The sequence below is a fragment of the Ylistrum balloti genome, unplaced genomic scaffold (genome assembly GCF_031769215.1).
Source record: "Ylistrum balloti isolate Yb309-2 unplaced genomic scaffold, AGI_CSIRO_Ybal_v1 Utg370026, whole genome shotgun sequence".
Taxonomy (NCBI): Eukaryota; Metazoa; Mollusca; class Bivalvia; order Pectinida; family Pectinidae; genus Ylistrum; species Ylistrum balloti.
In genome coordinates, this window is record NW_026782091.1 from 1,029,521 (window position 1) to 1,043,748 (window position 14,228).

Genomic DNA, 14,228 nt, shown 5'->3' on the forward strand with positions numbered 1-14,228 from the left:
GATTTTTAAGATATTATTATTCGTTTTGTAAGTTATTGGTTTACTGCTTACATAATGAAGATATATATCATATTGCCGACGATAATCAGTCCTATAATGCGTCTGTTAGAATCTTCATTGTTCTATTTGTTTTAGATTTCATATTTAGATCAACCCTCACGCCTATTTTCTCGCCGTTAAAGTTCTACCTACGAGTCATTACTGTGTCAATCTGTAAAAGAAGGTTTAAATGTAAAACATCATATACAATTACAACAGCTGTTCCTATATTTTCTGTTAAAGTCTTTATTATCCTCGAGCATGATGATTTTTATTGAAGTCGAGAAATAAAAGTTATATTCCAAATGAAGAATGACTTCAGCTTTGCGTTTTAGATATATAAGTAGCTTAGGTATTTGTATGATATGTGAGCTAGCTATATCTATTTCGTTAATAAAAAGGTTTTACTATACCTCATGGAATTTGAACTTGAATTTATATACATTTGTTTTTCTCTTTTTCTTCTTCTTCTTCTTTTTATTTTTTGTTCCATTATCTGGTGAATATATTTGATGATATTTTCATTAGTTGCAAACAATATTTATATTTAATGTCAAGAAACATTGTGAATGCTAGGAATATGGCAGATTACGAAGAACTGAAAGAAGCCTTGACATCATCTGCTTTAATGAAGAAACCCAAGCTGGCAAAATATTTAATTAATTATTGATAGGATATTCCAGAGGTACGATATTATCCTCTTAGAAAATGACTCCTCTGACATGTTAAAAGCTTATTGTGTGGCCAGAACTTTCATTTTCATTAAATGAATATTTATTTTATTTTCATTCATTTAACGGTGTAGGTTTTACGCAGAACCTTGTTATTTTTGACTGGTCACATTCAACAGTTGAACTAAGCTTCTGACATCGACATATCGATATGTGATTACAGAATTAAAGGAAAAAGTTTATGAATCGATTGTGATTTGGTGCTCTTTAATTTACTTTTTTTAAGAACTGCATTTATATCCAAGATATATTCTCACAGAGTTTCTCGTTTAACAGATATCTTCCAATTTCCCTAAAATATTTCACATTGATAGAAAGTGCATTTAACTTGAAAAGAATGTTTTTCGACTTAGTGCTCCAGAAAAACATCACATTATGTGAAAGATTTGTACAATACAATTTTATCACATACAAAATTGGCCATACAATGAATATAAATCTGAACAGTATAGTTAATAACTCCTATTAGATGAAGCTAGGGACCATTATCGTTGAAATCCAGAATAGAAATCAAGAAATTGTACTAAACACACACAGGTGAATTACACATTTCAATAGCATATCTCAACACATAATAAGAAACAGAATAACGGCTGCATTTACCTTTTATTTTAATTGTTTTCGTAAATTTTGATAAAATAAAAACGGACAAACAAACATTTCCAAATCTAACTAGTATATGACGGTTCCAAGGTGAAGATTAATTCAATAACATTTACCTCATTTGTCCTGAAAACACTTTTCAGTAATGCCATATATTTCTAACAGACACGAACACAACTTTATATATAAGAAGTGAAGCAGTGCAATGGGAGATGTTGCCGGGCTTATGTTAAGAATAATAATTAAAAAATACATATCGTATAGTATAACAATTGCGATATATGTTTGTATGTGCTTTAATATTATTTCACATGCAATTAAATTATAATAAAGTATACCAATTGTATAGTGTGATAATGGACATCACCCAAATATCCTTAGTGATTGTTCCTATCCGTCTAATTGACATCTCCGATATATCCTTAGTTATTGTTCCTGTCCGTCTAATGGACATCCCCTATATAAACTTAGTTATTGTTCCTTTCCCCTTAATTGACATCCCCTACATATACTTAGTTATTGTTCCTATCCGCCTAATGGACATCCCCTATATATACTTAGTTATTGTTACTATCCGCCTAATGGACATCCCCTATATATACTTAGTTATTGTTCCTATCCGTTTAATGGACAGCTTCGATATATCCTTAGTTATTGTTCCTATCCGTCTAATGGACATATCATATACCAATACATCAAAAGTTATTGTTTTACCTGTTGTAAAAAATGACATGCGCAAGTCTAGTATATATAGTGTAATCTGTTATATCAGGCCTTTATAATTGATAAAGTGTTGTCGGTACCTTCGCGCTGATATCTAGTAGTGTCCATTAGACGTATTAATTTTTTGCCATCCGGTAGGGCAACGAGGTAGGCTGTCAGACAGAGATCCACGATCGGAATATTATCAAATTTCCTCAAATTCTACACATAATTGAAATTGTTTTGTTAGCAAGTCTTAGTGTACAGGCACTCATTACATATATTGGACTTTAAATGATCCTTTTTTTTCTATGCAATGGATCATCTAAAATTATGTAATTGTACATGGCTGTCCTCTTCAGACCACAAACAATACAGCTGCTACATAGGACCGCATACAACGATACATTTACTTCTATATACAAACATACTGCACTAACTACATTGTTAAGACTGTTTTCTGTGTTGTGCACCGTACGCGTAGGTACGCACTTCGTATCCATGTACATGAATCTATAGATATCTAGATTTATATTCCAACTCAATATACACAATTTATTATATTTACCTGGTTTGTGTCAAATATTATGATTTTTTCGGGGGTAAATACTAAAATACCCACTCTAGTTTATATGTACATCTATATAATATAAAGTGAGCATGTATATCATGCATATTATGTCGATATGTACCGCATATTTTGTATATCTGTTTAATATTCTTTTGTTTTCTTCGTCACTGGAGGCAATAAGGAGAATAATGGAAGATCTTATAACACATATCCCAAGCAGTATTTTGCGCCGATGAACGACAAACAAACTCCCGATAGATATACCGCTGTACTCCCTTTCATATATATCATTCTTTCGGCTTTAGGAATACTCGCTTTATGAACTCGGATCCCCAGTATCCGTATTTATAATATAAGCAATAAATTATCGTAAGAATGACATTAAAATGCAAAAGATCAAATAAATTCAATAAAAACAATAGCTGTACAAAGTCGTAATGACATACTGGTAAAACACTGGCAACATGTACAAGATATTGTGGGGTCCGTGACAATTATTATGTAGACTTCAGACTGCGAGAGGAAAGGTAACGTGTTCTAGTGTTTCAGTATACTTTAGTTAACATGTTGGTAGGTGTCTAATTTATAGGCTAAATTCTAGTCCTGTTTATAAAAAAACGACGACCATCGATCTTTTTTAAGATGGTTCATCGAAAGGTTGATGGTCCCAAAATCATTTTGGACAGTTTTTGGTTTCCATTCATTTCCTTATTTTCGTAAAGAAGGAAAAATCATAAAAATGAAAAAATATATTGACCACAATTAAGCTACCATAACCAGAATATTTCGATGCCATTAAATAATGACACTAGGGAGGAGATTTATATTCCTGCTGTAATTACCCATTGCAATGATGAGGGTCAATGCAGAGTGCTAATATCGTTTCAAACTTATCAGGGCGCATCGGTGTTTGAAATACTATCAACACGAAAAAAAGTAAGAATACAAAACATATAATACTGAGGGAATAACGATTTATTGTATAAACAGAATTATTACCGTTCTCACCTCCATTTTATAATTTGCGGCTTTCAGCATATGTGTTTCGGTGATACAATGTTCGATTCTTCCCCATTTAAAACATTTTTTCCAAATTACGCATCACGCATTCTTTTGAGTGTTATATTATATGGAAGGTCTTAAGTATTGTGCGGTAATCATTCTTCGTGGGGATTTATTTTCGTTGACGTCTTAGGTACTCTTAATTCGCGAATTCATTTATCCCTGAATTGTTGAAATTAACATCGGTAAATTTATCAAAAACCATGGAAATTGGGCCACACATAAAATAGATCATTTTACTGTATGTGTGACAATTTAGCATATCCTGATTAAATGACGATGACTACGGGGAGAGATGAAGAAGATGTTCATCTGTCCGCATTAATAGAGTCAGACAAAGAAGATGGAGATAGAATAGTATGGTCCAAAAAAATTGAAGGCATGTTTTCCTTTCTGGGACTGTGTGTGGGACTAGGAAATCTGTGGAGGTTTCCTTACCTATGTATGCGAAATGGAGGTGGTAAGTCTTTGATTTTTCATGTCCAAACGATCAGATAAGATTATCGATAGATACTTTCTGCTTAAATCAAACATCATGCTAAGTTGTATAGCCGTTTTAAAGGAGACGATTGAATTGGGAAAGACTTTTCTTATTTGATATACTTATCCACGTGTTTCCCCCTTGCTAGTTGACATCATACAGCAAAAGTATTTTTCCTCAGTCAACCATACATTAAAGGACAATCTCCAACACTGTAAGCTTTCAATAAATCCTTGACAGTATCATATTTTAAAAGAATTTTGGAAGGAGAAGCATATTTACCTTTCCAATTTTTTATTTTATTGTCATGGATCTGGTAAAAGTGCATTTCTTATTTATACATCGTGTATAAAACGAATTGATGCGCAATGTCACTTTCAGAAATATCCAAGATATGTCGCAAGAAAATGTTTAATGTCTCAACGGATTAAACACATCGGAATATTTAACTGTATTTCCATTGTCCAATCGTGTTGATGTTTCGTTAATACATTTGAAAGTTTTGCCTCATACTCGCACTCTGTTTTAATACCGTTCATCATCACCAATGTTCATTAATCTTAAACAAGATTTATATTTTCAAATATTTGTTTCTTGTCCTGCTTGTCTTTACAGGGGCGTTCCTTATTCCATTCTTGCTTTGCTTGCTTTTCTGTGGTTTCCCGTTGTTTTTCTTGGAAGTGAGTTTAGCTCAGTTCACAGGCAAAGACGCACTGCACACCTGGGAAGTCTGTCCAATTTTCCGAGGTTACTCTTAATACATTTAAAGTCAATTTGCTCCAAATCATAGAGAAAATACCGCCATGTCAACAAAAGTTAGCAAAATATCAATGACACGTTAACATTAAAATTCGTGAAAAAAAAATTCATTGATAATGGGTTCAGGAGGGATACGCGTCTTCTGTTTCATCGGCAACACCCGATACGTATATTAATGTAAGTAAGTAACATTACGTCCTCTATTGAGAACAATGCTAAGGCGTTCTAAGCTTAAAGTCAAAAAACAAAATCATGCTAAAGGTTCCTCGAAATACGATTTATGTAAAAGTATCGAAAAGTACACCCGGCACTGTTAACGCTATCCTTTGTTTGGTTAGGTGTTGGACACGGAATGGTCATTGCCACTTTTGTGATGACATTTTACTACAACGCTAATACAGCATGGATCATGTTTTACCTCGGGAACTCCTTCATTACCCCTCTTCCTTGGAGAAGCTGTGACAATGACTGGAACACAGATTTCTGTGTTAGTTCAAGGTCATTCAACGCATCAGAATCTGCGACAAACTTCACACGTGGCAATTTGTATGACGAGACCAGATTGATGACAGAAAACATTAGTCATCAGCAAAATTCCAATGTGACTTTTCCAGATGAGCTTATCAAACATAAATATGTTACAGCTGAAGAGGAATTCTGGCAGTAAGTTAGTGTGACAATTGAACAGTTTCGTTCTTGTAATTCAAAAGTGCGTCCAAAACAGCTAAATAAAGAAAAGTGATCGATAATGACAAGATTCCAAGAAAATTACTGAACAATTGATGAAGTACGTTAACCGAACAGGAGAAATTTTAAATGGTCCTATTACGGTTTTGATTGTTTTTTCTGATATGCTATACTTTCAAACATCTTTATGTTACATTTTTGCTACATATCAATAATAATGATTAAATATGTGTTTGTATAATAACACGAATGTTTATGATTTGAGCGACTATAGTACAACTTCTCTGAGTAAATTAGAAGACCGGGCTACACAGGGACATAGGGCAAGATTTACTTTCCGAAATATACGTTATCTAATTTCAATTTAAGTTGTCCGGAGTTATCTCCCTTTTTTAAGATGCCAGTCTTTGAAACCGATTCACATGGGTCTTAAAATCGGCGTAGTAGGTGAAATATCACGATGGTTGTGAACTATTTTCCGTTTTACTGATTAAAAAACACCAAGGATGGACACGACGACATTTTAAATATAATAATAATATAGAAAACGTCATCAATCAAACTATAACATTGTGCATCAAACTGTATATTTGTTTGTGTTTGGTTACAGGTATAGAACCCTCGAGATATCTAAGGGGATAGACGTCCTTGGTCACATACCATGGCACTTAGCTGTCTGTTTCCTCGCTGCGTGGACGTTGGTGACTCTGTGTCTGATAAAGGGAGTGAAATCCATGGGGAAGGTAAATCAAGGTCCATTTGGCATGTTACAGATGATCCTATGTGTTATGAATGGTGCATTAGTTTGGTATGAAATTGTGGAGCATTTCATTTAACAATTCCTTTTTATTTCAGTTATTAAAAAAATCAAAAGCGTCAAAGTTGGCCACATAATAATGATATTTCATTTTCTATCTTTTCACCCTCACTTTCGTTTGTTATCGTAAGTATTTTGCATACACCTCAATATATTCAATATTACAGACTAACATCCTTATTTTTTAGACGTAGATACATTGTTTGTATTACTTAATTTGATCATACTCGAAAATTAGTGAGCGATTTTAGAAGTTATAAATAAGGTATTTGATTCGCATTCTTCAGCCATTTCTTCTTAGTACACAACCTCTACCTGATTGTTTAAAATAGGTATGCAATGGCACAAATCTTTCAAATTTAATTACTTTCATTAGAGCAAGCAAACATGAATAAGGCGTTTTACTAACATTATAGCAACGCTTAACTAAGCGAACTAGCAGCAGTAATACTGTGAATGTCATGCGCCACAAAAATATATTCAGATTAAGATTAAAAGGAATTATATCCATAAAAATGTAAAATTGACGAATTTCTTTGCTCTGTTGACGTACTCAAAGAACACTATAGAGAGTAAAGTAATCAATCACGTGATAAAAAGTCTTCACATATTTCTTGATGTAATACCTGATCAGATATTCCATTATTTACTTACAGCTAAGGTGTACTACAGGGGTGAGGACTTTGTGTGATTCTTATTTTGTTGTGTATACATAGTACAATTCAATTGACCTAGATAAGCTATGATGACATTATAATTCCTGTTACAAATTATACGTAATGATATTATTATTAGAAAAGAACTATTAAAGTAAATCAATTAGCTATACAGAGATAGGTATTGATAATAGAACAATGAATAATGATATAATTTACATCCTGAATTACTCATTATTTACAGGTAGTGTATCTGACTGCAACGTTGCCATATGTACTATTGACGGTTATCCTGATACGAGCCAGTTTTCTTCCTGGAGCTACAGATGGGATGTTATTCTTTTTAAGTCCCGATTTTGAGAAATTAAGACAACCTCAGGTAGTTTTTAGTTATGTATATTTGATTAACACTATATCATAAAACTAAAGGCGAAAGAGTGTTAAAAATATACATTGATTGCGTTACTACCCTGTCATAAGTACAATCGTACAAAGTACATATTTTTTGTTATTACATATGTGTAATATGACCTAGGTGACTTTTGATTGACTATCGTTCCTATTGCGACGTCATAACGTCACAAAAGTAGCACATGTACACTGAGAATATCGAAAATTTTAGGATCTATGTTAAGTGACAGACAGAAAGTCGATTCCATTTTCTCGATAGAGGCTCAGGTGAAAAGGAAAATTTTCAGTCTCTATGAAAATAAATCATGTAAGATCATCTACTTGTATCTGTATGATGTCACATGCTGACGGACAAAGAATAGCGCTAATCACGGCTGCACAGGGTTATGTGCGTGTTTTATTTTAACTTTCATGTGCGTTTTAAATAGGAGGAATGAATAAAAAGTACAATGAACAATGTTAACATCCTTTTTAGGTTTGGGTAGAAGCTGCTTTACAAGTGTTTTACTCCCTTTGTCCGGCCTGGGGACAACTGATGACAATGGCTAGTTACAACAAGTTCCATAACAATTGTTACAGGTATATAATGTATCACAATTAAAATTTTGCGATAAGACTATCTCAGGAGATATATTACAGTTTACTAAATCCGTCATTTCATCTTTTGGTTTTCACTTGCTCAACTGATTTGAGGTAAAATTGTGAATTAGCTTAAGAAAATTGGTAGTGACATTCGAAACGTTTGCGACTTTTTAAGGGACTCCATTATTCTTACCATCCTTGGGGAAGGTACCAGTATATACGGCGGGTTTGTGGTGTTTGCTGTGATTGGATACATGGCTCACGACGCCAATTTGCCTATAGCTAGTGTAGTGAAATCAGGTAAGGGACATTATATTCATCGTGAAATATTTTCTTCTCTTTTGTGCGTAGAATTTCGTTAAGTACGTCAATTGTTAGTAACAGTGTTCGGCTTTAGATGATATTGTGAACGACTTAAAATCCAGCCCCAGTTAATGCTTAATCATACTTGAGTGGATTTATTTATTTGACTTCGTGTATATCTTCAACAGCTACTACAATATAATATATTTTTAAGGGGCCCAATTTTCGTGGGTTTTTTTAAGTCCTATTTCAGGGACATTTCAGTTCGCCGAAATATATAGCATAATAGATCTTCTTATGCTAATTTTAAAAATTCGTGGAAAAGGGAAATCGTGGATTAAGAATTTACAGTACTTCGATAGTATTTAACATATACGAAGAAACGTTATTTTATCTGGCTACTACGAAATCAGCAAACATTTTTCCCACGAAGGTTTATTGTATATTACTGAGTCTACAAATAAAAACAATAGTTATTTCATTTGACTTTATCTGACAGTGCTAAGTCTCCACCATGATGCTGTTTTTGAAATAACGAGCACACACTTTTCAATATGTTGTGGTCGTTTTTCTTTAGGGCCTGGTTTAGGGTTTGTGGTATATCCAGAAGCTCTATCTAAACTACCTCTTCCAAACCTATGGGCCGTGTTGTTCTTCCTAATGTTGCTTTCTGTGGCTTTGGATAGTCAGGTACGTCAGATATCTGTTTTTTATTATCTTTATCAATGTATTAATATTGATAATGATAGTTTAAGTATATATTTGCACTACTAAATGGATTATGCATACTCGGATACTGTTTTATGCAAATCAGTTTTCGTGAGATATATGTAACTATAGGACAGTTATGATAACGATATTGTTTTGATTGTTTTGTAATCACGTGATATTCTTTATATATAATGTTGATCTCATTCGCCTTACACTTTCTGTGGGGTTTTTTTTCTTCAGGTATAATGGTTTAGTTAATCTATTATTAGCAATTTTTTCGAAAAAAAAATGTCTAAAAAGCAGCAGAAAGAAAATAAAAAACGTACAGAGAAGATTAAATAATTATATTTTTTCTGATCTCGAAATAAAGATTTCATGCAACAAATATAATTTCTGAACTAAAATGTTTCCGTAAGACAGCTTTTGATGGTGTATTCATTAATTGTCCTATTTCGGATGTATGACTTTTATTGTTGTAGTTTGCTTGCGTGGAAGTGGTGATAGCGGCAGTCATGAATCATTTTCAATCACTGCGGAAGAAGCAACTTGTAATGACCATTTGTGTATCCATGGCCTTGTTCTTACTTGGACTATTCTTATGTACACAGGTTCGACATTTCTTATTTTTCTTAACGCTGTTTTGAAAGAAAATATCACAGTCGTGGTCTGTGTAGGAATATACTTTTTGAAACTGAAATACAATGGAAACACAATGTAATAATATTCCATCCTCAAAATTGTATAAATTATGTATATTAAACGTCATCTATGAATATTTATAGGGGAAAAATTCCATACATTTCACAGTCACATACTTTTAATTTATACTACAGGCTGGGATATACGTCTACCAAATATTAGACTGGTATGTTGCGGTGACCTTACCCATCCTTGGTTTTATCGAGTGTATCATATTTGGATGGATATACGGTAAATACACTTTCTTTATTTTATGTATTTTCTTGTTATGCTTTTGTTTGTTTATTTGTTTGTTTTTTTTCTCGTTTCTTCTTCGTTTACTGGTAATCACATATCACATGCATAGACTTCCAAACTAAATCTAAAGTGAGTTTATCTTTTCAGGGGCCGAACGGTTTTCAAAAGATGTGAACATGATGCTTGGTCGTCAAATTCCTGTGTTTGTTCGGATATGCTGGTGTTTTATAAACCCTATCGTACTTTTGGTATGCGTAAATTTTATATGACATTTAAAAACATTCCAACCAGGTTTTTTTAATCACGGAAAAGAAGTGAGAATCATACCAAATATGGTTACCCAGCCGTAAACATCTCTTCTCGTTAGAATTGTACATAATATTTTCAGAGCTTCAATGACTACTTCAAGTAACAACGTATTAACTATGTTTACAGAATTTTGTGATGTATCAATTAGTCAGTGATAAAGATAACATATACAAGAATACATTTCAGTATTTAGTAAATCACGAATCAATATTGTATTCAGGTCCTACATTTAAAGATGAACTGACAACAGGATAGGAATGGATGATCATAAGTATCCATTAATCATCATTATGGACTCTCGGGATTTTCACAATAACGGCATGATTTCTCGCAACTTTTACATAAGGATCAAATAGTAATGTGGGCATTAGGCCATAGAAATAAAGCATGAATTGGATGACAGGTTGTCCTTTTTGTTCAGTTTATTATTTTTTCATTTTTTTTTGTTTTGTTTTTTGCTATTTTGTTTTTAAATCTACAACAATAATGTTAGAAATTTAAAAAAAAAATAAGAATTTAAAGTGCAATCAAACCGAAAAGATATTCCGTTATTAAGAAAAATAAAGAAGTAAGAGTACAAACGGACGAAATGACAGACAGAGGCAGATTTTTATAAATTACTCCCAACTTTTGGCAACGGTGAACTTTAGAAAAAAATGTTTAGGTAAATATAAGTTAAGGTATTGACCCGGCCTGAACCGGAACGAAGGGATCTAACTCCAACAAACCCGACTTCTAATTTTTCAACGAAATTACGTTGATAATTTTATAGTATTAAGCTATTTCACGTGAAAACATTGAATGTTACATAATTTCAATTTATATAATTTACTCTCCAACATTTATGGAAACAACACTGACGTCATATGAAGCTACGATAGTAAGGTAACACATCTGCGCCAGAAGACTGCAAGGAACCATTCCGTACCGATGAATCCGGGTTTTTTATTTACTTTTTCCGCATAGGGACGTAATTACTGGACTAAGCTGTAGAAAGAAATGTTAAGACAATGTATAGAAATAATAGCACTTAACTGATATTACCTAATTTGAAAAAAAAATGTTAATGACTATCAATCAATTTTCATCAATTCTCACTCATTTAGACTGAAAGAATGATTGCATTTTGTGTTCTTACATATATTTTCAGGTACTATTTGTGTTCACATTTGTATCATATGAGCCCCCAACATACGGAGACTATGTGTACCCATCTTACGCTAATATCATTGGATGGTTGATAGGAATGCTTCCCATAGTACCCGTGGTTTTGGTTGGAATCATGACCGTCTTGAAAACCCCTGGACAGTCAGTGTTCGAGGTACGGTTTCTATGTATACTGTCAACAGGCAAAAAAAAGTCTTTATCGACATACCTACTTTAATAGAATCTTCCTGGTCAGACGTGTGTTTTGAAAGTTTCACTTGGCTCTAACACAAGATGTCTGAAATTTGGATCCACATGTGTCTATTGTGGGGCAAGAGCAAGTTCTTGCGTGTTTGTTTTGTTTTGTTTATGTTTTTGTTTTTGTTTTTTTTTTGACAAACCCACAAAGGCCTACATGTGACACAGCTTTTCATTTCATCTCGGCCTTGGCGTTCACATATCAATTTCCTCCTGAGATTTTCTTTTAAAATCTTCGAATAAAATAAAAACAAATATCGAATCGTTATTTAAGTAGGAAGGTCAGCTCTGTTTCCTCTCAGAAATGAATTTCCATATCTTAAAGATTACAAATGGGAGCCTGAAGTTGGTTCCCAGCTTTTTATTTGTTGAATATATACAATTATTCTCGTGCAAAATGTAACACAATCTGTTCTTCATTTCAGAAATTTAAAGCGTCTTTCAAACCCTCACCATACTGGAAACCGATATCTAAAAAGCATGCGATGGACTATCACATTGACAACAGCGCGGCGTCACTCGGACTCTTGGAACAGATGAAACTAAATATTTTGGGGAAATAGTGACTGCAGTTCTCGAAATGGCTCAACAGAAATTTGCCAACGGTTTACTAAAATGATTTCGAGCAGTTTAAATTGATTTTGTCCTAAAACGGAAACCGGATTGACGACAACAAATATACTAGAGATAGTAACTGTATATGATACATTACTCCTCACGTTGCACTTCGGATCAGAATATTTGATATATAGTATTTATCAAACCATTCCATTTGCATGTACCTCTACGTTAAAGTGTACCTTGAGTGAATATAGAAACGAACACAGACTTATTCCTTATGATCCATAATTTTAATATGGAGATGTTGGCGTGTAAAGTGTACGATTTTCACCTGTCCTACTCCTAATTAGCCAAAAGGTGTCTCGCGCTGAATGGGACGCTATCGGCTATGACGTCACAAGTACAACGACTGGTAGCAGATGCCTTGGTCAGAATAGTCGAGATCGAAAATAGCTACGTTATGCAACATCAGATTTCAAATGAATGTTTTATAGTTTGTTATAATATGTTTAATCTGTCTCTGTCGACACTTCCAGACAAACAACAACATAATATCGTTTCGTGCTATGAGAAATAATAGTATGCATGTGTAAGCTGTTTGCTTGTAATATAGTAATACCGACAACCCGACTACATAGAGTAATGAATGGTCAGATATTATAAAACGTGTGTATGTTTATTCTCAGAAATTACATTTAATTTATTGCTCACGTGCTGATGTGAAAATTATATCTGCGTGTTATCCAGAATGATGCAAAAACAGTTTTCCTATAATGTTACTGAAAGGTGAAATAAAACGAATTGATTTAAGAAAAATAGCATTCATAATCTTGTTCAAATTTTCGTAATTTGATGGGTTTGGAGTATCTGGCATTTGTGCAAGTATGCAACGAGTTTTTTTCATCTGTGGACCACCTTTCACTTCAGGCTGGTTTTTTTTTCAAATCACCATTCGTCCCTGGTACATGTATATAACTCGGGTGGTCATTTTTAATTAAGGAGCAGGGAAATTTTTTTTCTGCGTCTTTGGATATAAAAGTAAGTATTCAAGTTACGTTTTACAACCCGAAATTCGTTCAAGTCCTTTCTGTGGACATCAAAGTGTCGTCATAATAAAAACAATGAATCTACATTGGGATGCTTTTCAAAAATATTTTGACCATAGGTGGATGAGCGATTTTGTCTCAACTCTTTTTCTTCTTCCAAATCGCACTTCCTGTATAGACCTTTTTTTAAAACAAAACCAATTTCCTCACAACAAATAAATATGTAATTTCTTATATGTATTTGACATTGATCTTAATAGTATTGACGCTGTAAATGTACGAAATGAAGTTTGGGATATGTAAACGTACATATGTAAACCATGCAGTGTTTAGAATCAGGGTGGATTGCTACTGATCATCCAATCCAGGGATACATACTGAGACTTTGGAGGTCTGGAGTCTCCTTTTCTGTGCCCCATCCCAAACTTTGACCCAGTTAAATAGTTCACATACACATAGTGAAAGTGGTATTGCGTACTATTCGCTACTATTACTTTGCATTTGAGTAATTTCTGCTTTCAACAAACTCAATCAAACTGCCCAAGTCATTTCACATATGCAACATTTAATTACAAAGGCACTGTGCCCTACACCACAGACAATAGAATCACAGACACCCCTCTTCTGGTCCGCCTTACCTTATTCATTTCGTTTCCTCTTCCGAACCAACATCATCTTCGAACATGGAACAAGAACAGGAAAACTACGATTGCGCAATCATGTTACAAAACGGCCTCCCTGGCTGCCGTATCGAAGTTTTAACAAGGTCGAAAAATCACAACACTTTTTTGACTATCTTTCCTTAACATTCACGTCAATATTTAGCTCAATGGCACCAGTGGAAGTGGAGAAGTTCA

General features: G+C 33.6%; 1 protein-coding gene across 1 annotated transcript; it reads left to right on the forward strand.

The window, feature by feature from the left end:
• The first annotated feature begins 2,270 nt into the window (after positions 1–2,270).
• LOC132548727 (sodium- and chloride-dependent glycine transporter 2-like) lies at positions 2,271–13,141 on the forward strand. The gene is made up of 13 exons (XM_060212606.1): positions 2,271–4,168; positions 4,805–4,936; positions 5,287–5,611; positions 6,246–6,378; positions 7,353–7,487; positions 7,995–8,098; positions 8,277–8,401; positions 8,982–9,094; positions 9,595–9,723; positions 9,949–10,045; positions 10,199–10,299; positions 11,511–11,681; positions 12,190–13,141. Exons 1-13 carry the CDS (start codon positions 3,982–3,984, stop codon positions 12,325–12,327), a joined length of 1,890 nt encoding a protein of 629 aa, XP_060068589.1. The 5' UTR covers positions 2,271–3,981; the 3' UTR covers positions 12,328–13,141.
• The last annotated feature ends 1,087 nt before the right edge of the window (positions 13,142–14,228 follow it).

Bases quoted from the DNA above. Each gene is read 5' to 3' on its own strand.
- LOC132548727 (XM_060212606.1), top strand. From the start codon at position 3,982: ATGACGATGACTACGGGGAGAGATGAAGAAGATGTTCATCTGTCCGCA. The intron at 4,937-5,286 runs GTTACTCTTAAT...TTGTTTGGTTAG, and splicing joins AGTCTGTCCAATTTTCCGAG to GTGTTGGACACGGAATGGTC. The intron at 11,682-12,189 runs GTACGGTTTCTA...TCTTCATTTCAG, and splicing joins CTGGACAGTCAGTGTTCGAG to AAATTTAAAGCGTCTTTCAA.